Below are 24,729 nucleotides of genomic sequence, written 5' to 3' on the forward strand. Positions count from 1 at the left end.
GGTTACGATCAAGGTGATTATGAATCAGCAAGAACATATTTGTTAAAATTGAGAAAATAAAGAACTTTTTTCTTTACATTTGAAATTTTTATATGGAAAATACTATTAACACATTTTGAAAAATTCATTTTGCTACAGAATGACTGACTCCTATGGCAACACCTACATATTTTGGAGGTTGAAAGACAGGCTGAAAATGGCAGGGAATGCAGGAACACAAGGCTTCTAGGGTTTTAGTCAACTAGAGGTCAATGTTGTTTTGCATGATTCCTAGCCATAGACTTGGATGGTAGTTGAAGGACATTTTAGACTGTGCTTGAATTCATGTGGTGAAAACTGATGGGAGAGATGAGGTCAGCTAACAGAGATGCCACAAAACCTTACATTCTGTTTTTTTTTTAATGCTGAAGGCTAAGAGATGAGGGGTTTTTTTGTTTGTCTTAAAGAATTTATTTATCTTTAGAGAGAGGGGAAGGGAAGGAGAAAGAGAGGGAGAGGGAGAGAAACATCAATGTATGGTTGCCTCTCAAGTATCCCGTACTGGCGACCTGGTCCGCAACCCAGGCCTGTGCCCTGACTGGGAATCAAACCAGCAACCCTCTGGTTCACAGGCCCGTGATCAATCCACTGAGGTATGCCAGCCAGGGCAACATTCTTAAAAGTTCAAAGTTTAATTTGTAAAAAAGTCACTGTGAAATAAACAGCAATCTGGATTCTGTCCACAGTGAAGGGCGCTGGGGCTGTGGACTGTGCAGACACTGAGCTGCAGAGTGGGGGGTGGGGGGGGGGCGGGTGCGCACACACACACACACACACACACACACAGAGGCATCTTCAATACCCCCCGACTCCTCAGTTCTTGGAGCCGTGGACATGCTCAAACTCAAAGCCCTCTCTTTGGTTGCTCTCCTACAGTAGGCTTTCTTCACCTAGTGCCTCAATAATAGGGACTCTTAATTCAGTTAAAGACACGTTCACCATGAGCCTTTTATAATGCTGGCTGGACATGTTACAGGCAGTGAGCAAGAGGAGGAGGAAGATCAATTCTTGCCTTGTCAAAAACTTGGGATAAAACAAAACACCAAACTGTCTTTTGAAGCCAGTGGATAGTGTTGTGTTGTAGATAAATTTATTGAGGAAATTTATTTAGAATAGGTCTGAACAGGTCTAGCCAACGCCCGCAGTCTCTAGGAATTGGTACATGAATGCGGAATATTTTTACCAACATTTCAATGGAAACTTTATATACACTCTGTATCAATCTGCTTGGGTGTCATAACATAATACCACACACTGGGCGGCTTAAACTTAGAGTTCTGGAGGCTGGGAAGACCAAGGTCAAGGTGGGGGCCTGTTTGGTTTCCAGTGAGGGAAACCAAACTTCCCTCTCCTCCTGGCTTGTGGACAGCTACCTTCTCCATGTCCTCAGGTGGCAGCGAGCGAGGGAGCACTCCTTGGTCTTTTTTTAAAATAAGTTATCACCCGAGGGTATGTTTACTGATTTTAGAGAGAGGGATGGAAAGAGCAAGATAGAGAAGGAGAGAAACACTGATGTGAGAGAAACATCGATAGGCTGCCTCCTGTGAACACTCCCATGGAGGACGGAACCTGCAACTCAGGTGTGTGCCCTGGCTGGGAATGGATCCCACAAACTTTTTTTCTCTGGTGTACAGGATGACGCTCCAGTTGGCCAGGGCATCTCTGGTTTCTTCTTATGTAGACACGAATCCTACTGGATCAGGGATCTACCCTTACGACCTCATTTAACCTTAATGACCTCCTTATAGGTCCTATCTCCAAATAAAGTCACATTGGTGGTTAGGCCTCCCACACAGAATTCTGGGGGACCCAGTTCAATGCACAGCACACCCTTAGGGGCTGCTCTTCCTATGCCTTTTGGCCATTCACAGCAAGCCATGTTTCATATCCCATCACCCTTGCCCAGCATGCCGGCCCTCTCATCACTAATCCTTCTCACATTCTCATCCCCACAGTTCTCTGTCCTGTACTCCTTTAAAGTAACCCTCTCCCAGCTGCCCACCCTTTCTAACTGCGCCCCCTCCAAGCCCCAGTGAGACAGCATACTTTTTCTGCACTCCCCTTACATCTGACCTACCTTCCATAGACTGTACCTGGCTAGGAGAACATTTCCAGTCATGGCAGCAACAACAGTGGCGGTGGAGACTGTAGAAGCCCCAGCTGTAGTGCCTAACACAGCTCCTTCTGACATTCAGCACTAGGAATAAGTATGTTGAGCTGAGTGCCTGAGCATTCTCTAAATTTATAGTAATGAATAATAACTGCGATGGCTCTTTATGAATAGGCCAATTGAAAGTGACTGCTTTAATAGTGAACAGGAAAATTTCTTGCATCCAGAAGTCCGTGAGAACAGTTTGTATGGCAGAGTATATACATGGAATACTGTCAAAATCAGATTGGGGCAGATGAAGAACGACTTGAAAAGACCGCTAACCCCCGGACATGGCTCACAGCTGCAGACTTGCTGAGTGCCGTTACAATGCTAAGAGCAAGATGGGCTGCAGCGAGAGGGACCTTGGAAACGTTACCGGAACCTTGGAATCACTAGATGTCAACGCTGGCAGATGGCAGAATACACAGGAAGAAGTGGATGCTACATGGCACGAATGCAGGGAGCATCTACACATCACTCCTGTCTTACCTGCAGAAAGGTTCTGAGGTGCTTCAGAACTACGAAGGTAGCTTCCCTCACCTCACCCCAAGCTGGCCAATCCTGAGCACACAATTAAAATTCTGTTCCTGCAGCTTCTGAGTGTGATGGGCACATTTTATAATGTGCATGTGAGTGAGCTATGATGGGCTTTTGTGGTGAACAAATCACTCAGTAACAATGCCATGTTTGAGGGTGATCTGCCCTAAACCCTCACAGATCTTGCCCACAGAGCTCCGCTTTCTCTTTAGGCTCGCTTTGTACAGACCAGCAGGGCCCTCTGACTGGGGGTGGGGCGCTCTAGGAGACAAAGCACTTCTGTTTGAGGCAGATTGAAGGGTGGTGGCACATGTTGTGGAAATTTCACCTCTTGGGTCTCATGCGTTTGGCTATTACAAACCCTCCCTGGTGAGGGAGTCTGATGACTGAGAAAGACCCGAGTTACTGCTATGTCCTGACCCCATCCCCTAGGCACCCTGTGCATTACCGTACTTGGCTGTGTGTAATGCCCACTTTTGGCCAAGTTTTTGAGGGAGAAAGAAGGATGCACATTATACATGAATAGTACTAATTCTGTAAAACACTAGAAGTGTTTCTAATTTTTTATTTATGCTTATACGTTAAAAGTGTAACTCTAGAAAGCAGTAATGATACACATATGCAAAATAATACCCTGGAATATTATGATAATCGGTTTTGTTCCTGAATATAAATAAATAAATTGATTTAAAAAATTAAGATGAAAAGTTTTTTTCCTCCTGAAAGTCTGGGCCCAAAACACTGGTGTGCACACTATACATGGAAGTGCATTATACACAGCAAAATATGGTAACTGCTGTGAGCCTCCTACCGGGCCAAACAGACAGAAGGACGAACACTCCAGAAATGCTAATAAAAGCATTCTGGGCTCCCCCAAAGGGAGCACCTGTGTCCCAGCCACAGGACGGTGCGGGTGGGGAGCGGTTCCTGACTGCAGCACGTCCTGGCAGGGCAGGCGTCCTGAGGCAGAGGGCTTCCATCACGGGTCACGGCGGCCCTCAGGGTGAGCACAAGCTCTGGTTTTAAGTGATGGCACACTTACAGTCAAAATTTTGTACTTTAACCTCCAGAGCAGAGACTCTGACCTAAAATTACATTAACTACTCCCTCCTTCCTGCCCTGGCCTTGGGCCTGAAGCAGAGCTTGGTCAATGTCTGCTGAACAACCAAGTAACCAAGCTTAAGGCCTCAGTGTGGTGTTGGTGCCCCGAAGCGACCCCTCAGCTGTGTCACACAGAGGCCGCGGTTGGGAAAGTGTGACCCAGATGTCAGGAGCTCAAGCTCTAGAGTCAAACTCCTTTAATCGAAATCCCAGTTCTGACCCTTATCTGGACAAATTACCTTAAACTCTCGGAACCTGACTTCCTCATCTGCAAAAAGTGAGTATTAAAAACATCTGTGCCAGCCCACAGGGTGGTTCAGAGGATTCAGTGAGAAGATTCAGTGAGAAAACTAACGAGAGGCACGGAATAGTGTCTGCTATTCAGTAGGTTCAAAATCGGGCAGCTGTTGCTGCTGTTGTTATTAGCATATTCATGATCATTACCATCACCAAACCAGGCGATACAAGCAAGCCCACAGCCACTACTTACCCTCACTGCTGCCTGGGTGTTAACGCTTCCATTTCAGGGGCAGCAGCAGAGAGGGCTTGCTTCTCAGCATTCCTTTCCTGTCTTCCCCTTTCTGGATCAAACTGTTGCTCTACAGGTTAACCTTCAGGATAAGCTGTTAGGTGTTTCTAGGGAGCTGCTTTTATTTTATTTTTATTGAATTTATTGGGGTGGCACTGTTAATAAAATCATGTAGGTTTCAGGTGTACAACTCTATACCACATCATCCTTATGCTGCGTGTTCATCGCTCCAAGTCAAATCTCTTTCCATCAAAATTTATCCCCTCTTTACCCACTTCTATCCGCCCCCCCCCCCCAACTCCTCTGGCCCTCTGGTAATCTAAGGAAAAGATTGTAAAAAGTGGATGGTGATTCTTTAAAAATTTTATTTACTGTTGAACATGGGCCTACAAAGCAAAGGGTCGCTGGTTCGATTCCTAGTCAGGGCTTATGCCTGCGTTACAGGCCAGGTCCCCAGTAGGGAGTGCACGAGAGACAACTACACATTGATCTCTCTCTCTCCTTCTTTCTCCTTCCCTTCCCCTCTCTCTAAAAAATAAAATCTTAAAAAAAAATAAAAATTTTATTCATTGTGGTAAAATGCACATAACATAAAATTTACCATTTTACCCATTTCTGAGTACATAAAATTCACTGGCATTAAATACATTCAGATTGCTGTTGGATGGTGATTTCCTGAAGGGCGATGCTTTCGGCTTCCCTGGGAACAACCTGCAGGACACTCTTTCCCCTGGAGCCCAGTGGTGACCCTGAGAGTGACCGGGCCTCCTGGGTGATGCCTAAGGATCTGCTCTGGTTCAAGTACCCTTTACCACATGCACCTTCCACACCCTGGTACTAACTGAGATTTACCAAGATCTTCTTCTAAGTCTCTTCACATCATAAACACATTTATTTTCACGGACAATGAAATCAAATGTTGGCTGGTGAGAAATGAACTGTGGCCATGTGGATGCGTAATTACAGCTTTAAGTCAGCCCTAAGGTTGACCTCCTGGGAGCCACAAACAGCAAATCCACACTGTAAGGAGATTTTTCAGGGGTGGGATGCCAGCACGGAGAGAATAACGCTATCACTAACTAGCCTGACTACTTGAACCGCACGAACTCCCACTGCCTCTGTAACTTTTAAAGAGCATCAGACTAGAGAACATTTACGAAAGAAAAGTCACAGCCACATAAGAATTTCCTTCTTAGTGTTAAAAACAATTCTGTTTTCATCCTATCTTCTGGTTTATTACTACAATGGTGATGTCTGTCACTGGGAGGACACATATATTAACATAAATATATACTGTACACTTAAAGTAAACATTAAAACTCCCCCCAAAGCATTCTAGTTATCAATGAGGGAGACCTGGAAAGAAACAGAGGGTTTCATTTCCCCCTGATGCTCAGATGGGACGTGATGCCTGTTCCCACACTTCCCTGTTCTCCAAAGCACACCCCCAGGAGCACCCCCCGCTCACGGCACGGGAGTTGCGGAGGCAACGCTTCCTTACTAAAGCCCTTTGAAAGAAGTGAAATTCAATTCTCAATTCTGAAAAGTGTTGTTATTTTTATTTACTAATGAGTTTCTAATTCTCTGTAAATTTAACACAGTCCAAAGTAAGCAATAAACACACATTACTAATTACTCATAAAAAGAAGTCATTCCTCAAGAAAAAGAGAGAAACTTCATAATTTCAGGAAGGACTAGAGTAAATGAAAACAGATGCTTTAATACTATGAAGGGCACGGAGAAAGCTTACACAGTACGGCCCCGGAACCACCACCTGCTGCACGCTGGGACAGGGCAGCCTTTTGCCCATCTCCACTGCAGCTGACTTAAGCTTCTGCCCAGTTTAACATGGGAGATTTTCATTTTAATTAAACACAAGACATGCTAGTTGATTCTTAAGCATTTACACATTCCATAAAGAGCTGAATAAATGTAAAAATATTTTTTGAATAGCATTTTCATTTTTTAATTGTTGTCCAAGTACAGTTTTCTGTCTTTTACTCCCATCCCAGCCCACCCCCCAATCCTCCCCACCGCCTTCCTATTTCCACCTGAATAAATGTAAAAATATTAAAAGCAACTTAAAAATGTCAAAATCTAACTTAAAAACTGGCCCCTTTGCCAAGTAAAATTTAACTTTAGGCTTTCTCATTGTAATTTACTGGTATTTACTTTTTAAAACTTCAGTTATATAAAATTTTAAATTATTTACTCTTAAAAATTCAAACAATAAAATGTAAAAGTAAACCATGAAAATCCTTCTTTCCTACTTTATCCCTTCAAATTCTAACTCCCCAGAGGTTAACTGCTTTTTGGCAGTTTGGTATGTATATTTCCATGCTTTTTCTATACATTTATAGTCAAAAACACGTGTGAGGGTGTTTATGGCCAGTTTTGTTTTTAACAGATCAAATTACACAATACTGTAGATTTTCCTTTTTCTCTTTCTCACAGCTGCATGTATCTAATATTCTATTTAACGATTCCCTAGTGATGCACATTAAGAACTTTTCCAGTTCTTTGCTATTATAGATAATGCTGTGGAGTACTCCTTGTACGTATATCCATCAGCATCACTAGGATTTGTGAGTGATTTGCACAGGACGGATTCCTAGAAGTGAGGCCATTGGTCAGAAGTTATGTGCATTTTACATTTTGACAGTACCTCCCAAGGGTCCTGGAAAAATGTGCTAATCTGTATTCCCACAAATAAGCATGCCTTCATGCCTTCCCCTACACCTTCCCCACATAGAACGTTAACTTTTCTATTTTTGTCCATCCAGTGATTTAAAAGAAATCTTACTTGGTATTAGAGTTTTAATGTGTTTCCTGGTCATATTTAGCTGTTCCAATGAATTGCTTGCTTAGCTCATCCGCCCCCCTTTTAACTGAGTTGTTTGTTTACTGGTTGATTTCTAGTGCTTCTGTATCAGGGATGCTGACTCTCTGCCCAGTCTATATCTTGTAAGACTGCTGTCTGTTAACAATTTATGGGGTTTTCAACATAAAAATTTTTTATGTAGTCACACCTGTTAATATTTTTTCCTTTGTGCCCTTTGTATTTTTATCTTGCTTATAAAGGCTTTTCTCCAACACCAAATTTTACTTTAGAATGTTTGTGAGTTTTGGTATGTTTTATTGAAAACATTTTTTTAAGTTTTGTTTTTGTTGTTTATGCTGTTAACAGTTGTTCCTGCTTTTCCTCCCTTTCCCCACCTATACCCAGCTCCACCCTCTCCCCACCCCAAGTCAATCCCCATATTGTTGTTTGTGTCCATGGGCTGTGCATCAATGTTCTTCGGTTAATTCCGTCACCATCTTTCATCCCCACCCCCCTCTCTGGCAGCTGTTCCACTGGATATCGAATTCTAGGTTGATGGTTTTCTTTTAGTACTGTTATGATGCAGTTCCACTGTCCTCCCATTTGCATAGCTACTGACTAGATGTTCGCTGTTATCACTGTTTGTTTCTCTGTATTGACATGACCATTTCCTCCACTGCCTCCATGGATGCTTTCAAGAATTTCTTTTTACCACTCTTCAGCAATTTGATATGATGTGCCTAGGTGTGATTTTCTTCAGTGTTTTTTTTTTTTTGTTTGTTTGAGGTTTACCAAACTTCTTGGATATGTGTTTAAAGTTCTCATCAAATTTGGGAAAATGTCCACCATTATGTAGTCTCCTCCTAACATCTATACTAGTTCTCGGTCAGTTCTGAGTGAGCGGTCATGCTCCTTATCGTGTGTCACGTCTTCTTGCTTCTTTGCATACTGATGACCTCTGACTGGGTGCCACACAATGTGGGTTTCACCTTGCTGGGTGCTGGATGTTTCTGTGGTACAAGGCCAAAAATGAAAATACAATATTAGGTGCTGCCTTGACCTCCTGGGAAAACTGGGAAGGCCTCAGATCATCCTACCACACATTCCCCTTCTGATTGTGTTCCTGTGGATAAGGGCCCCTCCTTCTTACGGACACAGGGAACAGTTCCTGCTTACCACTGTGTAGTGGACTTCAGTTTCTTGCCAGCCTGTGGAATTATTCAAACAAACTCATGGCATTCTCCCGTAGGAACCAGGGAGTGGTCTGGAGACTACAAAAGTCTGCCTCCTGCAGCCCTTGCCTGTTCCATCTGTTTCTGAGTTTAATCCTCACACAACCCTTCACGGCATGTGACGACTTTCCCCAGGCTAATATGTGACTAATAAACTGTTACCAATTTCATCTGTCCAGTGTTGGGTGTTGTATGTTTGGCCACTCCCCATAACCATAGGGTGTGAATCCATCCCTTACCAATGTGGCAAAAAAGAGGTAAAAAACAAACCAACCAACCCAACAAAAACCAGCTGTTTCCCCAGACCTGAGTCGTTTACTCCTATGTATATGCTGATCACTAGTCTGCTGAATAAGGAAGGGGTACCCTCTGCAGGTCTCTGGGGTTCCCCTTCCCTGTGCAGTTCTCTCCTCCGTACTCTGTCTTGTGAACTCCAGCTACCTCAGTTTCCCGGACTCAGTTCTGTTTGCTCAGCACTTAGTGAGTCTGCTCGGCCCCACCTGGGCTTCCCTTCTGGCACCGTGGCCTGAAAGTCTCCCAGGCAGTGATCTACGAATCACTTCATGTGTTTCTCATGTGTCAGGGACAACTGCCCTTCACCGTCTGAGTCCTGAAAACCATCGTTGAATATATTTTGTCTGCCTTTGGTCACTTCAGGTGGAAGGGCAAATGCCATCTCTGCTACTGGAAGTGCAAGTTCTTCCCATTATTTCTTGAAATAGTTTTTCTTTCCTGACTCCCTTTTCTGGGACTCCAATGACAAATATGTTAGATAGCCTGATGTTAATGCACAGCTCATGGAAACTCTGTTCATTTTATTTTTGTGAGGCTTTTATATCTTTTGCTTTGTTATGGAGAGTTTGGATTACTATATTCAACCTCACTGGCCCTTTCTTCCAGTGCATCTAATCTGCTGTTACTCCCATCCAATTTACTTGTTTAAAGGCATGTTTTAATATGTTAATCATTTTGAGAGAGAGAGAAAGAGAGAGACTGACTAATGTAAAAGAGAAACATCGAGTAGTTGCCTCCCATACATGTGCTGACCAGGGATCAAACCTGCAACCTAGGCATGTGCCCTGACCGGGAATTGAACTCCCAACCTTTTGGTGAATGGGATGATGCTCTAACAACTGAGCCACACTGGCCAAGGCCCAATATATTTTTTTTTATGCCTGATATTGTATTATTTATATCGCTAGAAGTTTCATTTGCATATTTTTATTATTTTCTGTTTTTCTCATGTTTCTGTTCTTTACATTCTTAAGCATATGAATTTATTTATAGCAGCTGTTTCAGTATTCTTCTCTACTAATTCTAACACCTCTGTCCTTTCCGGGTCAGGTTCTGTGGATTAATTTTTCTGCTGGTTATGGATGGTAGTTTTCTGCTCTTAAAATACCAAGCAATACTTTACTGGGTGTACAACACTGTGAATTTTACATTGTTGGGTGCTGGAATTTGTTGTACTATAGTTTCTTAAAGAATGTTGTACTTTATTCTAGCATGTACTTAGGAGAAATTTTATCCTTTCACAGGCTTGCCTTTAAACTTTGTTAGGATAGGAGCAAAGTGACCTTTAGTGCAGAGCTAGTTCACCCCCACTATTAAGGCAGCATCTTTCGAGGACTACATGACTTCCTGTTTACTCTGTGACCTCCCCACTCATATGGAGCCTGGCGTGAGCTCCAGGAATGCAGCCTGCTGCTCTGTGGAGGTTCTTTCCCTGGCCCCTTCTTCTTGCAAGCACAAATCCAAACTTAGGCAACGACCCAAGGAGATCCCTTTTCAGATCTCTGGAACTTTCTATGCAGCCCTCCTTCTCCAGATCTCCACCCCACAAACACAAGCCACCTTGCTCTTCCCAAACTCCTCTCTCTGTCTCCTCAACTGGGTGAGACTGCTGGGCTCTGCCTTTGGTTTCTTCCTCCCTGCCCTGCAGCCTGGACACCGCCTCTTGGCAATAAGCTGGGCAACCACAGAGTTCACTTCATTTGTTCCTCTCTTCTCGGGGGTCACAGTCCTGGGCTGCCTGTGTTCCAGTGTCTGTTTATCTAGTTGTTAAAGGAAGGAGTGTAAATATGGTTCCTACTACTTCTTCATGGCCAGAAGTAGAAGTCCCTTCTATTGTATTTAAAAAACATTAAACACAATCCAGATAACAAAGTATATCTAGTTTAGTAATTAAATTAGTAATATCTAGTTTAGTAATTAAATTTAGTAATTAAACAAGTAATTAAATTTACTTGAAGCTCGCTACAAATAGGGTTCACTTCTACCTTAACTAGACACAGTTTCTGATCTTCATGAGTCTGTCATCCAATAAAACATCCTGACACACTTTAAGTTGTCTTTAGGCCTGAGACTTGTATCTCATACGAGGTAAGAGCAAAGGGACACTGGGGATGGGTGTAAACATTAAAAAAGGCTTGGGCTTAAAATAAAGAAAAGTTTCCTGGGGAGTTCTCTGGCCAAAATTGGCTGCAGGAAGGCATTCAGTTTGTGCATTATGGGTGGTGGGAATAAAGAAGACTTATACTTCATTTTACAGACAGATGATAATGCTAAATATTTAAATTATCTAGATTATAAAGAGAAGCCTGAAGCAAACAGGAATCATTAAGTTTGACTTTTAATTCATTCTTCCTATTAGTTCTCTTTTTAGAATGTAAATTCTGTCGCATGTGAAGTTCCAAACTCACAAAACTTCGAAGCAGCCCTGGAAAGATTTTATTCAATAAATTAATTTGTTTTTTTAGACACCTCAAATGCCAACTCATCATACCTTGAAGAGATAATATGGGCCTTCAGTTCAACACATCCGTATAATGATACTCATAGCCTGCAAGGTGTTTACAGGGGTCTACACACACTTCATCTTTACAATAATGCTGCAAGACAGGGTCAGAAGTTCACAAATGAGAACACTGATTTATCTGCTGAATGAGAGAGCTGGGCAACATTCTAGTTTTTCTGACAGCTTCAAAACTCAGTGTACTTTGGCTCCTTTGACTCAATATGTTTTTGGATGTGGCAAGGTGTACCCTTCACTGTGCACCTGCTCTATCTATCTGACACTGGTGAGTCCAGCAAGGGGAGCCACCGAGGTTGTTGAAAAGATGCATGCAAAGGTATGGCACCGTGACTCAGACAAGGCAGGTGGAAGTGCAGAGAAGACCAGGACAACTGCTTAGAGCTAAACAGTGTAGCCCCATTCCACCAGGACCTAACTTGGTGTTTTCATTCAAAACACTGCCACCCATATGTGGGGCAAGGAAGTTCAGAACAGGAAAATGAGATGATGATGCCATGCTCATGAAGCTGCTTCGCTAACATTACTTACAGGGCACAGCACTTTATATTTAATGTATTTTCCAAACTAGACTAAAAAAAGGAACTGTTTAGCTGGAGAAAGAGGCCACGGCATTGAGAATGGCAACAGCTCCAACAGCGCTCACAGCTGCGGCTACCTTTTCAGAGCTGACACGGCACCCCTTCTGAGAGCTGATGGGGCCGACCCTGTCCAGCGCCAGAAGAATGAGAGTTACCACCTGGCACATGCAGTGAAACGGAATATTCCAGGGTTGTACTAGCTCAAGCGCTAATTCATATGGTTATAGAGATGATAAAATGCTTTTAAAATAAAAATAAAAAAGCTTGGATTTCCTCTTTTAAAAAACATTTCCCTGGGTGAAAGAAACGTTAAAAGGAGTTAAGAGGGAGAGCAGCAGGTGACCAAAAAGGATTAAAAAAAAAAAGGAGAAAAAGAGAACCAGCAGCAGAAAAACCAAGAGGCTGAAATACAGATTAAACAGAAAAGACCAGTTAATAGGAAAAGGGAAAAAGGAGAAGGAATAGCCAAGGATACACACACCACAAAGCACCAGCCCAAAGACAGAAGTACGGCAGGTGCACTTTGCTTTGCCCTAGGCTCCAGCAGCTCAGTGACTCTTACAAAGGACAGGGCTACACTTCAGCCTTGAGGGAGGAGTCCAGTCAGAGCCTGGGGCAGGGGGGTTGGGAAGGTGGAGTTGTGCATATGAACTCTAAAAAGACATATAACATGTCAATTGTTTTTAAATTATTAGAAACTACAGGAAATAAAGGACAGCAGAGTCCCCAGGCTAACTGGGACAGGTCAAAGATGACTAGGAGGGCACCTCAGGGTCACAAAAGGCTGAAAAACATAGCTTTATATTCATACCTATCTGTTTGGAAAGATGATGTGGGTTATACAACCTTTTGGATAACCTCTGATGTGGTTAAATCTTTTTCTTAATTGCTTTTTCCAGTAGGATTCCTGAAAGAGGCCGTCTTTAGAAGGCAGAAATGAACAAGCAAATGTGAGGCTGTCAGCAAAGATGCAGTGGTTCGCACTATGCCTGCCATTTCTATTTGCAGGCAGGAGAGCGGCTGATGCTCCACCTTAAGAGTATCACTCCTCTCTTTAGTTTTCACACCTGTCCCTGAGGACATCAGACAACTAACGAAACACAGAATAGCTTCATTAAGAAATCTGCTGGGCATAAACCTCTTTGACAGTCAGTGTGATCACAGAGGGGCCTCCCCATGTGGTGTGGGTGCTGTCAGGGGTACTCCCAGAAAGGTCACCTGAGCGGGAGATGCGACAGCCACAGAGAGAACTGCACTGAGACAGAAAAGAGACCAGGGCACCAGGGTCTCTGGGGAAGGCGGGTTCCTGCTAAGTGCAGGGTAAGCAGGCAACATCCTAGAAGGGTGTTTTATGCTGTTACCAGCTTTTAAAAATATATTCACTTTTTAAACCTACATAAAGTAAAATCCTGAGATGTCATTTATAGACCAGGTACAGGTGTTTCTGACAATAAATATCAGTAGAACGATTCCATTTACCAACAACAAGCCTACAGGGTTCAAAAACGACCACCTTACAGAGATGGACTGCGTGGGAACAGACACTCAGATTGCAAAATAAATTAGCCAACAAAGAAATAGCACTTAAGAGTTTCAAAAGTGGCATAGGGGGAAGATCTGAGAGAATCACACAGACCATCATTTCACACCTGCGGCAGATCCCCACCCAGGAATAAGGCCTCAGACCGTTCTGTTTGTGTGGAGACCAAGACGCTACAGAATAGATGGACAAGAGGCACAGGAAAAAGAAGTCTTGTTGTTGGACTAAATCTGCTGAGCAGAGCCTGACACGAGCAGTAAACACACTGGGTAGCTATGAAATGTGTTCCCTGAACCGACCTCAAACAAAAAAATTAATCTCTTATTTATCATACGTGCCTCTTTGCCAAACAAGAGTTAGATGACTTGCAATAACATACAGATACTCTATAAAATAATGACACAGAAACAGAATAAGCCATAATAAAAGGCATGAGTAGAAGTATAGGAAAGAAGCAGATATAATTAGCATGCATACTAACTGTAAGGGTTAAGACAGTTATTGTGACTGAGCATTAAGTTAGTGCTGTGCTACCTGATGGCAAAAATAAAAAAAACAAAAAACCTGTAGAAGGAAAGAGGACTACTTTCAAAGAGTGACAAACTTATGAATGGTCCTTAACTGTAAAGAAAAAAAATCACCAGGAGACGCTGCCTAGGGAGACAGGGAAGACCTTTGACTTCACACCCACTACTCTGCCTCGTCCTCTTCCGGGAACGGCGCTGTCAGGCACTCACATGGTCCGGTGTCTGACAGCATGGGAGGCCGTCCTGCAGTCCAGCCCCTAACAAAACTCAGCTGCCACGAGACCCTGGCTTTAGGATTGTTGACCTTCACACCAAAAGGTCAGGAAAGCACCAAATCTGCATGTGGCGTGTGCCCAGGCCGACTGCCCAGACTCCGTGCAGGGGGACCTGACGTTCTAACGAGGTTGTCTAAAAGGAAACACGTGTCAGCAGGGCCTGTGCTGGATCCACGCGTGCTCAACGTGTCCGTGACGGCGGCAAGCACGCTCTCCTTACTGAGGGGCAGACAACCGCTGTGAAAGGGCTGGAGGCACAAGCACACGGTCAGCAAGCTAAAGAAAATGAAGCCTTTTTGAGTCATAAAAATAATGAAAAAGCTAAGAAAATGCCCACAATTCTTACATACTTCTTTCCCTATCATGAAAAAAGACTTTTTATTCTAGAATGAGAATTAATCAGAGTCCTTTTTTACCACTGTAATCTTTATGTTTTAATTATCTTCGCTTAAGAAGTAATAAAGAAAAAGTTAATTAAAATCAAGACTAAATGTTCATGACTCCAGAAATTCCTCAAGTAAAAGGAAAAGATAGTCTTTTAATCATTCCTTGGGTAAATAGTTCTGAGTAAAAGACATTCCCCTCTGAGTAAAGAATGATGTTTATTTAAATTGAGGGTGTGCTTCATTTTTTCATTTCTCATTTGTGTTTAGATCAAGAAAAACGCCTCAAATATGATTTAGTAAATTCTAACACTAGCAAAGACATTCATTAATTGATTTTAGTGGAGGAAGGCTTCATTTTTGGGAAAGTATAGAAATTGTTAAGTACTGATCTAGACACACCTTTTCCTTTTTAGTGTTCCTCTTAACCAAAAATAAATCATTGGTCATTTCGAAAACAAAAAGCACTACAATGACATTTTTCTAAAAAGTAAATTGAAGAAAATTTGTGTCCTAAGTAAATGTATACAGCAGGTTTTTAATGAGATCAACTACCAAACCAATAAATTAGAGGTTAATGTCGCAGGGACAGCAACAGATTCCTAACAGAAAAATTGTTGTAACAGCTATGTATGTCTAGATTTGTATAAATTAAGGGACAATAAAGTATGCATAGGCAAACGCTAAGCAGAAGTCACTCAAAACCAGGGCTGAAAGTTGACGTTAGTGTGTCTAAATTTACACTAAGGTCATAATGAGACAAACGTAACTGACAAACACACTTTGCCTAGTTCCATCCACTTTGAGTTTGCAAAGCAAAGAGCCTCAAATGAAAATTAAATACTTCTCTTTAAAAGATAATTAATTTAGGAAAAAATCTAATAAGCATGTACTATTTTTATGAGAAAATTAATAAAGATAATTCCACTTTAAAAAAAGAAACATCTAATACAGATACATTATCAAAGGAGTATATTCAGACCCCCACCTTTTTTCCACCTAAGCTACCATTCCTCCACCACGAAAACTGTGAATACTGTTTTCCCAATATTTTGGGGAATTTCAAATTCCCCATATGCAATTTCCAAAAATAAACAAAGGCTTCTTCGTTATAATAAATGCAACTTTAAACCTTCTCTGACTCAAAGAGAGACCCTTTTTACTTGTGACATCAGAAGCAACCTGATGTCCATCTATCCCTACGTAGTGTCGCCACAGAAATCTTTTCTGCATTCCTGTTAAGACGGCCTGTTTTGAAAACAGGTGGGCTTATCATTCGTCCAGCTTTTCAGTTAAAGAAACTGCTCCTCACCAGCCCTCGAGGAACGGGGAAGGGGGTCCGTACAGATCCCTGCCGCAGCCGGAAGCCGCAGAATCCTCTTAAGTTCCATTTCCGTCCCTTTCATCAGTCAGTCTAACAGCTCACCAACAGTGTAAACAGTCTACAGAAATGTACCTGTGTTGAAATAATTAATCCTATTTTATGTTCCCCAGCCCCTAGTAATCGCTGTCAATTACAACATTTTAATATTTAGCAACGTAATTTACTATTTAAACATAATTGGCGTGAAGCCAACCAATTCATAACGACCAAAGTTAAGGACAACTTACAGATAAGAATTGTCCTAGTTGTTTAAAAACGTGGCCGCAGGGCTGAAACAAAGGGCTGTGGAGCCGGAGAAGGAGGAAGGGGCCGTTCTCTGACCTTTTCTATGGCACTGCTAAAGAGTCACTGGGAGCAAATTCCTCCTCCCAGTTGCTCAGTGCCTTTGAGAAGAATAAATCTCCTACCAATGAAGCTGCAGCTGTGCCCACCCTGGGGTTAATCACTATGTAAGGCTGAGGGTTAATTAGCTGCCATTCTTAGCTCTATCTGTTGTTCTAATACAGATATGCATAAATCAAGACTGGGGGTAACTGACACTGATTCTTATCTGGAAGGTGACAGGGAGAGAGGGAAGCTCATCCATCCTGAGTGCTGGTGTTCGGTAGGCATGTGGGGAGCATGTTCATGGACATGGCCCACACAGTTCCGCCTGTGTGAAGAGTGGAGGACAGGGCCTTCGTGGTGGTTTGTGAAGGCAGAACCCTGCCGCCCCAGGCTCCGTTACAAGGTAGCTATGCTCTGCAGGCAGATGATAGGGGAATAAGATACACCAGGTGAAGGTCAGAGGCCAAAGAATTCCTTCACAAGGCAAAAAGAACAAATCACATACCTTTTATAGATTACACTGCTGGTGTGCCTAATCTTTGGCAATTAAAAAAAACCTTTATTATAAAAAATTTCTAACATATTCAAAAGTACACGGAATAGTACAATGAAGCCCCATGTACTCATTACTAAGATTCAGCAATTATAATGATCAACCTGCCATCTTCCATATCCCTACCCACTTCCAAGCTTCCTGGATTACTTTGAAGCAAATGCCAGATGTCAAGAATTTTCTTTGCAAATAGGTCAGTCAGTATGTGTCTCTACAAGGTAAGGACATGTAAAAAAAAAATCACAAACACAATTCCACTTTATTATGCTTAAAAATTTCTGGCACTAAATCTTCTATCAAATGTTTGGTTTTCACATTTCCAATTACTTCATATGAATCATATGTTTTGGGGACAACTTTTTAGCGATACAGGATCAGAATTATATTGAGAATGAAACAAGCCTGTAACACTTTAGAAAAGCAACAGTGGTAGAGTAGGAAGGCAGAACTAAGATTAGTAAAATAATGCCAGGAGATTTGCAGATTTACATACTTTTCAAAAAAAAAGGGAGAAGAAGAAGGTGAGAAGTATTTCTCCACATTACTGTGTTAAAGCATCTGGGGTACAGGACAAGTGCTGGCTTTGTTTTATCTCATAGTTGTCAGTGTTCTGAGGACAGTTCACTTTGCATGAGGGAAAATATCCATCATTTATAGGTATGAAGACCATAATACAGGCACATTTTAAATAAATAGATTTCATAAAATTATAAAATATTCAAGAGTTTAAAAATACCCACACAACAGCAAAAAAAAAAACCAAAAACCCTTTACAATATCAAATAGAACAGAGCTTAAATTTTCTACATACCTGAGAAAAGAAAGTAGTTACAAATAAGAGCATTCCATGAAGAATGGAAATTTGATTAGTATTCCAAACTTCAGCCATTCATGGATTAGACCCTTTTTACCAAGCATGACTAAATTTAAGAGAGTCTGGGAGGCTGGTGCTAAATAACCTTTTGAGCTTATCATCTTCCATTCCTCTCCGCTGCCACTCTGTTCCCCAGCAGTGTGTCACAGACACACTCTGACAGCTGGGTGATGTCTGACCAGTAAGGAAGTGATTTCAGGCTGAATACACATCCCAGGGAAGTGTGAACCACCCTATTAAGGCCAGCATAAGACCCACCTTGACCGCTGCACTGGGAACAGAATGGTGCACCCATCAAATGAATGGGTGGTAAATGCTGGACATTTCCCTCCTCGGAGAGAATCCTTCCCGAGAAACAACACAAAAGCACTATGAATTCAGGATTAGGCTTTTTTTGGGTTATTAAATCCAAGCGTGTCTGTGCCAACAAATTACTCACTACTATCCACTCTCCATTAAATTCAACTGAGTAGGTATTTATAAAACATCTAATATATGCCCATTCACAGTCCTAAATACTCTGGGAAATAACATCAGTAAGAATCTGTCTCATTTTAAACTCACAGGAATTCTGTGACTTAGGTGGGATTGATGATAATCTTCATTTCATATAAGAAACTAAGGCTGAAGAAAGTTAAGGCATCAGTACAAGGTCACACAACTAATAAACAGTGAAGCCAGTCTAAAGTCTGCCGGTAAATATCATACAACAGAAATGTACAGACCCACGATGAAGCATACAATTTTTGTTTCTGAGTGGGCCAAAATTTTTTGAAAGAGACAAATATAAATTATGAGAAAACTATGAAAAATATTCTTAAAAATCAGTTTATGTAAGAATAAGAGAAAGCACTTTTAAAGTTGATAAATTTATATTCTTATGAGAAGCCTATTTTGAGCTAAAGCATTTTTGATGTTAAAATAGCTCTAGATTCTGTATAGGAAAATCTTATTTGTTCATATTCTATCAAACTTAGATTTGTGATGATGTGAAGATAGGTTAGACTAGATTTAATTTAAATCTAGGGTGAATAATCTACAGAGATTGGAAATACAGCAGAAAACAGTATGAAATAAAGCCATTAAATAAAAGAACAAACATTTGACTTCTTTAAGATAAATATTTTAAAACTCTAAAACTATGAACATAACATATAAATGATGTGCCAATTAGGAAATATCTTTTTATGTGTTTAAAAGTATGAACATCTGGTTTGTTAGCATAGATTCCATAAATGATGTTCTATTCTTACATCAGATGGGCTATCACTAGTTGGTGAAACCTAAGGAAAACCATTATCTTTAGTATTTCTTTAGCACATGTAATTTTCCAAGACACAGCAAAAGGAAACTCTAATGCAATTTCTTTTTGTAGAACAGGAATCTTTTTGATTGCCACGAGAAGGCTTTGGTGGAACGCATCTATGCCTTTAAGCAGGGACCCCTGCACAAGAACACACTCTCACCTATGAGACGATTCCAGGGGACAGGCCCAGGTCAGCTGGCTGGAAGACCAAGCCAGCTGGTTACTGCTGGGGTAAGGACTGGCTCAGCGCCGAGCTTTCTCTCTTAAAGTTACCCTTCATTCCATGTATAAGAAGTGAGGCCTTCTTATTCATCCAGTGCTCAAAAGTGCCTCAAAAGTTTCTCCTTTTCCCCAGCTTTACTGAGATATAACTGACGTACAAAACTGATACAAGTTTAAGGTGTACGGCATGACTTCACATCAAAGGTTTCTTAAATAAGTTACTTACCTGTCAAAATAAATTTTTCTCTTAAAAAAAAAAAAGAACCCTTGCCTCCAAATTTCACCAAGCCCCAGAAGTACTTTTTTGGGAGTAGGGCAGCAGATGTGGTCCCATGTTGCACCATTTCCTGGAGGGTCACAGTTAAATACTCAAAGAATTTCTCATTGAGAACATCAGTAAAAACTCGACAGCTACCTTTGGGTTTTTGTATCTTCCACAATAAACCCACATATGTAAGAAACTGGCAGGTGTGTGGTCGTTTAGTTAAAAGCAGCTGGTCAAAGACACAGCACCGCACATCTGGGAGCACACAGGAAGTCAGCGCTTTCAGCACTGAGGGCACCAGCACCCTGTGAAAGACCGGCCATGCACGCTCTTCAGTTTTGCTGGGAAGCTGTATTCAATCTGTCTCTCCTTTGTACTTTTTTGGGTATTTCCTAGTTCAGGACCATTCCCTCCACCCCCTTTTTCGGTTCTAACAGCTTACAAAGACGCACGGTTATTAAGATGCTAGAAAAGGTCACATCTGTGCGGTGTTGCCTGATTGTTATCAAATTTAAATAGCCCGTATTTCTCAAATTAACATCTTCTGGTAGGCATCTAGTTAAAGGTTAAACTATTTAATTAAAAATTTTATTATTATTTGGCAATGGAATGTAATGCGTTCTTCAAATGAACTTCTTAATCCAAAATGATTTTTCATTAATTTTTATCACACTATGCCTTTTCCTTCTTGGTGAAGAACAGTCTAAAAGGACTAATGACAGGACCCAATTTGAAAAGAGAAGAAAGCAGTTGCATATTATGGAAACTGAAATTCAAAATAATAGAGTAGCAGTGCGGCAGTAGCAGCAGAGCAGACCCAGTTCCAGACTGGACCAAAAGTCTCTCACCGGGGTTGCAGTCCGTGAGGAGGGAGCAGATGGAGAGGAGGACTTTAGAAATGGTCAGGGCCGGACTCCAGTTGTCCTTCAGGATGTCCAGACAGATCACGCCTTGGCTGTTAATGTTACAGTGATAGATTCTTGTTCGGAAGGTAACCTGGAAGAAAATGTAAAATTGTTATAAACAGACATACCTTTTATTAGACAAAATAATCTAAGGGTCACTGGTTCAACCATATATTTAATTTTTCCTTAAGCATATGAGAAGAATCGATAATCAAAATCACTATGATTTCAGAACTTGTCATTCTGGGCACAGAGAACTAAACTCCAATAACAAATTCATGACATTCAGCTTTTGATGAAGACACCTATCATCACTTAACTGATGTTCTGGGCTCTGAATTTACTCTTGGTGCAACTGTAGGAATGTTCATAGGAGGGAAACAGACTATGACTCCTAAAAAAATTTCAAAGAAAAAAAGTTTTCCAAAATAAAAATTTCAAAGGCAACTTGTGTTGGATTCCTATTGTCTTAAGGTTTTGTGCATTTATAAAATTCAAAAGAGCACAGGAATACTCTAAAAAGGAAATAAATATTATTCTATGTCATGATTTAAAGATATAAATTGGGGCACTGTATATAAATAATGCATCTAGTTCATTGAAAGACTATGTTAAGTATAACTTACAAACCCACATTCTCTGTTTTGAATGTAGTATTAGTATAGCTCACTTCTTCCCTATAATACCTAGGTCACCACTGTACTTTGCTGAGGTATAAGTCTGAAACGTGTGTATAACATTTAAAAAAACTTTGATTGAAAAGTTAAGTCCAAATCAGTTTTACAACTCTAGCAAAACTATTTTACAAAAGTCTTATGTAAGCAACAAGTTTTTAATGTTACTCATTAATATCATGTTTACACACGTTCTCAAAATGAGAAGCTGAAATGTCAAAGAATCCTGGTGTTCTGAAGACCAGTTTTCTGGTGCCCTAAGTTGAAATGGCTTTGCACCCAGATATACACACATGGCAGATCTTTGTAGGAGTTGCTGTCTCGCTGGGGCATCCAGCATCCATGCGAACATCAGGATTTACTTAATTCATCTGCTATTAAGTCTCAGAAAATACAGATCCAGTGTTCTACAACTGCTGAGCAACATGGTACCACTCTCAGGCTAGATTAGTACTCCTCTTAAGAGCTGCCCCTTCATGCCAGATTAGGTAACTAACTTCAATATCTCTCCCTACACACGCATATTCCAAACACCTAGAACTGCTGAAAAAAAAATATAACCGACATTCTTTAAAATGCATAGGTGCATTTGCAAGGGCAACCCCAGAGGCTGGAACTGAAAACCAGAAATTACAGTAAGCACATGAGCGGACAGAGCAGCTGCCAAGGGCGAGGTGAGGAAGAGGGAGGGAATCAAGGGTAGAAGTCAGCCTAAAAAATGGAGGCTTGGGTTTTCATGTCCCCGTGAAACGTGAAGAGGAAACCTTAGGTCTGTATGTGGCAAGGGGTTGAAATTGAGAGCCCTGGCATAAATTTGGACACTCGAGCAGCTTTCAGTAAATGGCTGGATTTGAAAAGATAATACCTTATGTAGAAATAGTAACTACACCTGCCAGAAATATCCTGGGGTCTGGCCTGGGAAAGAACGAATGTCCCCTAAGAATTCTAAATCCTGGGCACATAAGCTATGCAAAGACTAAATAAAAAATAGCTTAAATGACTGCATTAATATCAGATCAAATATATGTTTAAGGTAAAAAGCATTTAAAGCAAAAATCAGTAAAGATGATCACTGCATTATGATGAAATGAGCAATGCATCAGGGAAATGTAACAATTCTGAATCGGTTACAGCTAACAATATAGCCAAAAATATAAGAAGTAAAAATTGGCAGAATTATAAGGAGAAAATGACACATCAACAATCAAAGAGGGACATTTTCACTGCACTAATTAATAGATCAATCAAATCAAAATATAGTACAGATATTGAAAATATGAACCGAATGAACAAACTCAAAGTACTAAATGAATGCAAAAGTCCACACTTTACAATTCAAGAACACATATTCTTTTCTAAGCGTAAGAAACATAAATCAATCACATACGAAGCCACAAAGGAAATTTAATATATTTCAAATAATTATTAAGACCATAAAAATCACTCATCATATATTTAGAAGCTGGCAAACACATTTTCAAATAACTTGGACTAAATAGAAATAAACAGCTGTATTTCTAACCCAACAACAATGAAAATGTTGGGTTGCCATCACAAAAATCTGTTTTGATTAAAACAGTTGTAAAAGAAAATGCTACAGTTTCAAAACCATGTATCAGTAAGGAAGACATTTAATGAGCTAAGTGTCCGACCAAGGAAGGAAAAAGAAAGAAGAGCAATTTTCAACCGGTGTGCCACAAGAATTTTTAAAACATGCAGTACTTGACTCTTTAGTCAGGGGTACTGACCTCTTTCCCCTTGGATTGTCAAATAAAAAATGTAACATTCCCTAGCTGGAGTAGCTCAGTGGATTGAGTGTGGGCCTGTGAACCAAAGGGTTGCCGGTTCACTTCCCAGTCAGGGCCCATGCCTGGGTTGCAGGCCAGGTCCCCGGTTGTGGGGTGAATGAGAAGCAACCACACACTGATGTTTCGCTCCTTCTCTTTCTTCTTCCCTTTCCCTCTTTCTAAAAATAAATAAATAAAATATTTAAAAAATGTAACATCCAACACAATAATAGCCATCTGGTATGAATGAATCAAAATTATATGTTTTTTTTTTAGATCAGCAAAAAACGTATTTTTTGGAGTGCTATAGAATTTTAATAATTAGTGTGTGTGCTGTGAGATGAAAAAGGCTGAAAATCACCGGGACAGAGTAAATCCTGTGAAAGTAGAAAGAAACAAAGACATGAACAGAAGTTAATAAAACAGAGAGCCCTATCCCTTTAAGGGCTAGATAAAAAGACAAAATATTTTTATGATCCAATGTAAACAGTAAATAACAATCATTAAAAATCTATCAGATATTAGCCCTGGCTGGTGTAGCTCAGTGGACTGAGCATGGGCTACGAACCAAAGTGTCTCAGGTTTGATTCCCAGTCAGGGCACATGCCTGGGCTGCAGGCCATGGCCCCCAGCAGCCGCACATTGATGTTTCTCTCTCTCTCTTTCTCCCTCCCTTCCCTCTCTAAAAAATAAAAAAAAAAATCTATCAGATATTAGACAGTACACTCTGAGCCAGTTCATCCTCAAGATAACTCAAGGAGGGAAGTAGTAGTAGTATACCTACTTTAAAAATAAAAAAATATTGTACCTCTGTGAGGTGATGGATGTTAACTAAACTTATTGTACAATTCATTTCACCACATATTTATATATCAAACATTATGTTGTATACCTAAAACTAATACAATGTTCTATCTCAATAAAACTGGAAAAAACAAAAAAAAAACAAAAACCAAAAAACCCACTGGCTCATGGTCCCACAGCAGGTAAGTGGTGGAGCCAGAATTTGAACACACTTTTGTTGATCCCAAAACCTATGCTCTCTTACTCAGCCTCAATGCCTGTTTTCGTTTTAATTTTTAATTTTGAGATAATTTTAGATCTGCATGAAGTTGTAAGAAATAACACAGACAGATCACGTACACTCTTCACCCAGTTTCCCGCAATGGTAACACCTTGCACAGCCATGGTATTTTATCAAAGGAAACGGACACCGATACAGTCCACTGCCCTTGTCCATCTACCTGGTTTTACATGCACTCATGGAATGTAGACTGGAGATCACTGCCACAGTCAAGATACAGAACAGTTCCATTACAAGAATCCTTTGTGCTACCCTTTCACAGCCAGTCACTTGCCCCGCCTGCTTAATTCTTGACAATCGCTACTCTGTTCCTCATCTCTGTAATTTTGTCATCTTAAGAATGCTATGTTATCAAACAGGATGTTACTTTTTGAAATTGGCTCTTTCCACTCTGCACAGTGCCCTTGAGATCCATCTGAGCTGTGGCAGGTATCAGTAGGCCTTGGCCTTTCTTACTGCTGATGCAAGTTCCGAGGTATAGACACACCAGTTTGTTTAATCATTGACACATACCCCGAAGGACAACTGGAATGTTTCCAGTTATTATTTATTACGAATAAAGCTGCTATGAACATTAGTTTTTGTGTGAATGTAAGTTTTTACTTCTCTGTGATAAATGCCCGGTAGTGCAACTGTTGGGTTGTAAGGTAAAATCATATTTTGTTTCATAAGAAACGGCAATCCATTTTTTTCTACAGTGGCTGTACCACTGTCCATTCCCGGCAGCAGGGCAATCCAGCTTCTCCCCATCCTTGCGGATGTTTCGTGCTGTTGCTATGCTTTGTTTAGTCATTCTAGTGAGGTGCAGTGATCCCTCCC

The 24,729-nt window shown here is 40.9% G+C and overlaps 1 protein-coding gene across 1 annotated transcript in view; it reads right to left on the reverse strand.

Annotated features, from left to right (window-relative positions):
- The window catches only part of LOC123830592 (ubiquitin-conjugating enzyme E2 E2), a 260,315-nt gene that overhangs the window by 16,935 nt on the left and 218,651 nt on the right, over positions 1-24,729 (reverse strand). Inside the window, exon 5 of the mRNA XM_045856985.1 lies at positions 20,309-20,456. Within this exon, the coding sequence (XP_045712941.1) occupies positions 20,309-20,456 (148 nt within the window). The remainder of the gene's footprint in view (positions 1-20,308; positions 20,457-24,729) is intronic.

The sequence above is a fragment of the Phyllostomus hastatus genome, unplaced genomic scaffold (genome assembly GCF_019186645.2).
Source record: "Phyllostomus hastatus isolate PE091 unplaced genomic scaffold, TTU_PhHast_1.1 phas_scaffold_129, whole genome shotgun sequence".
In the NCBI taxonomy this organism is placed as follows: domain Eukaryota; kingdom Metazoa; phylum Chordata; class Mammalia; order Chiroptera; family Phyllostomidae; genus Phyllostomus; species Phyllostomus hastatus.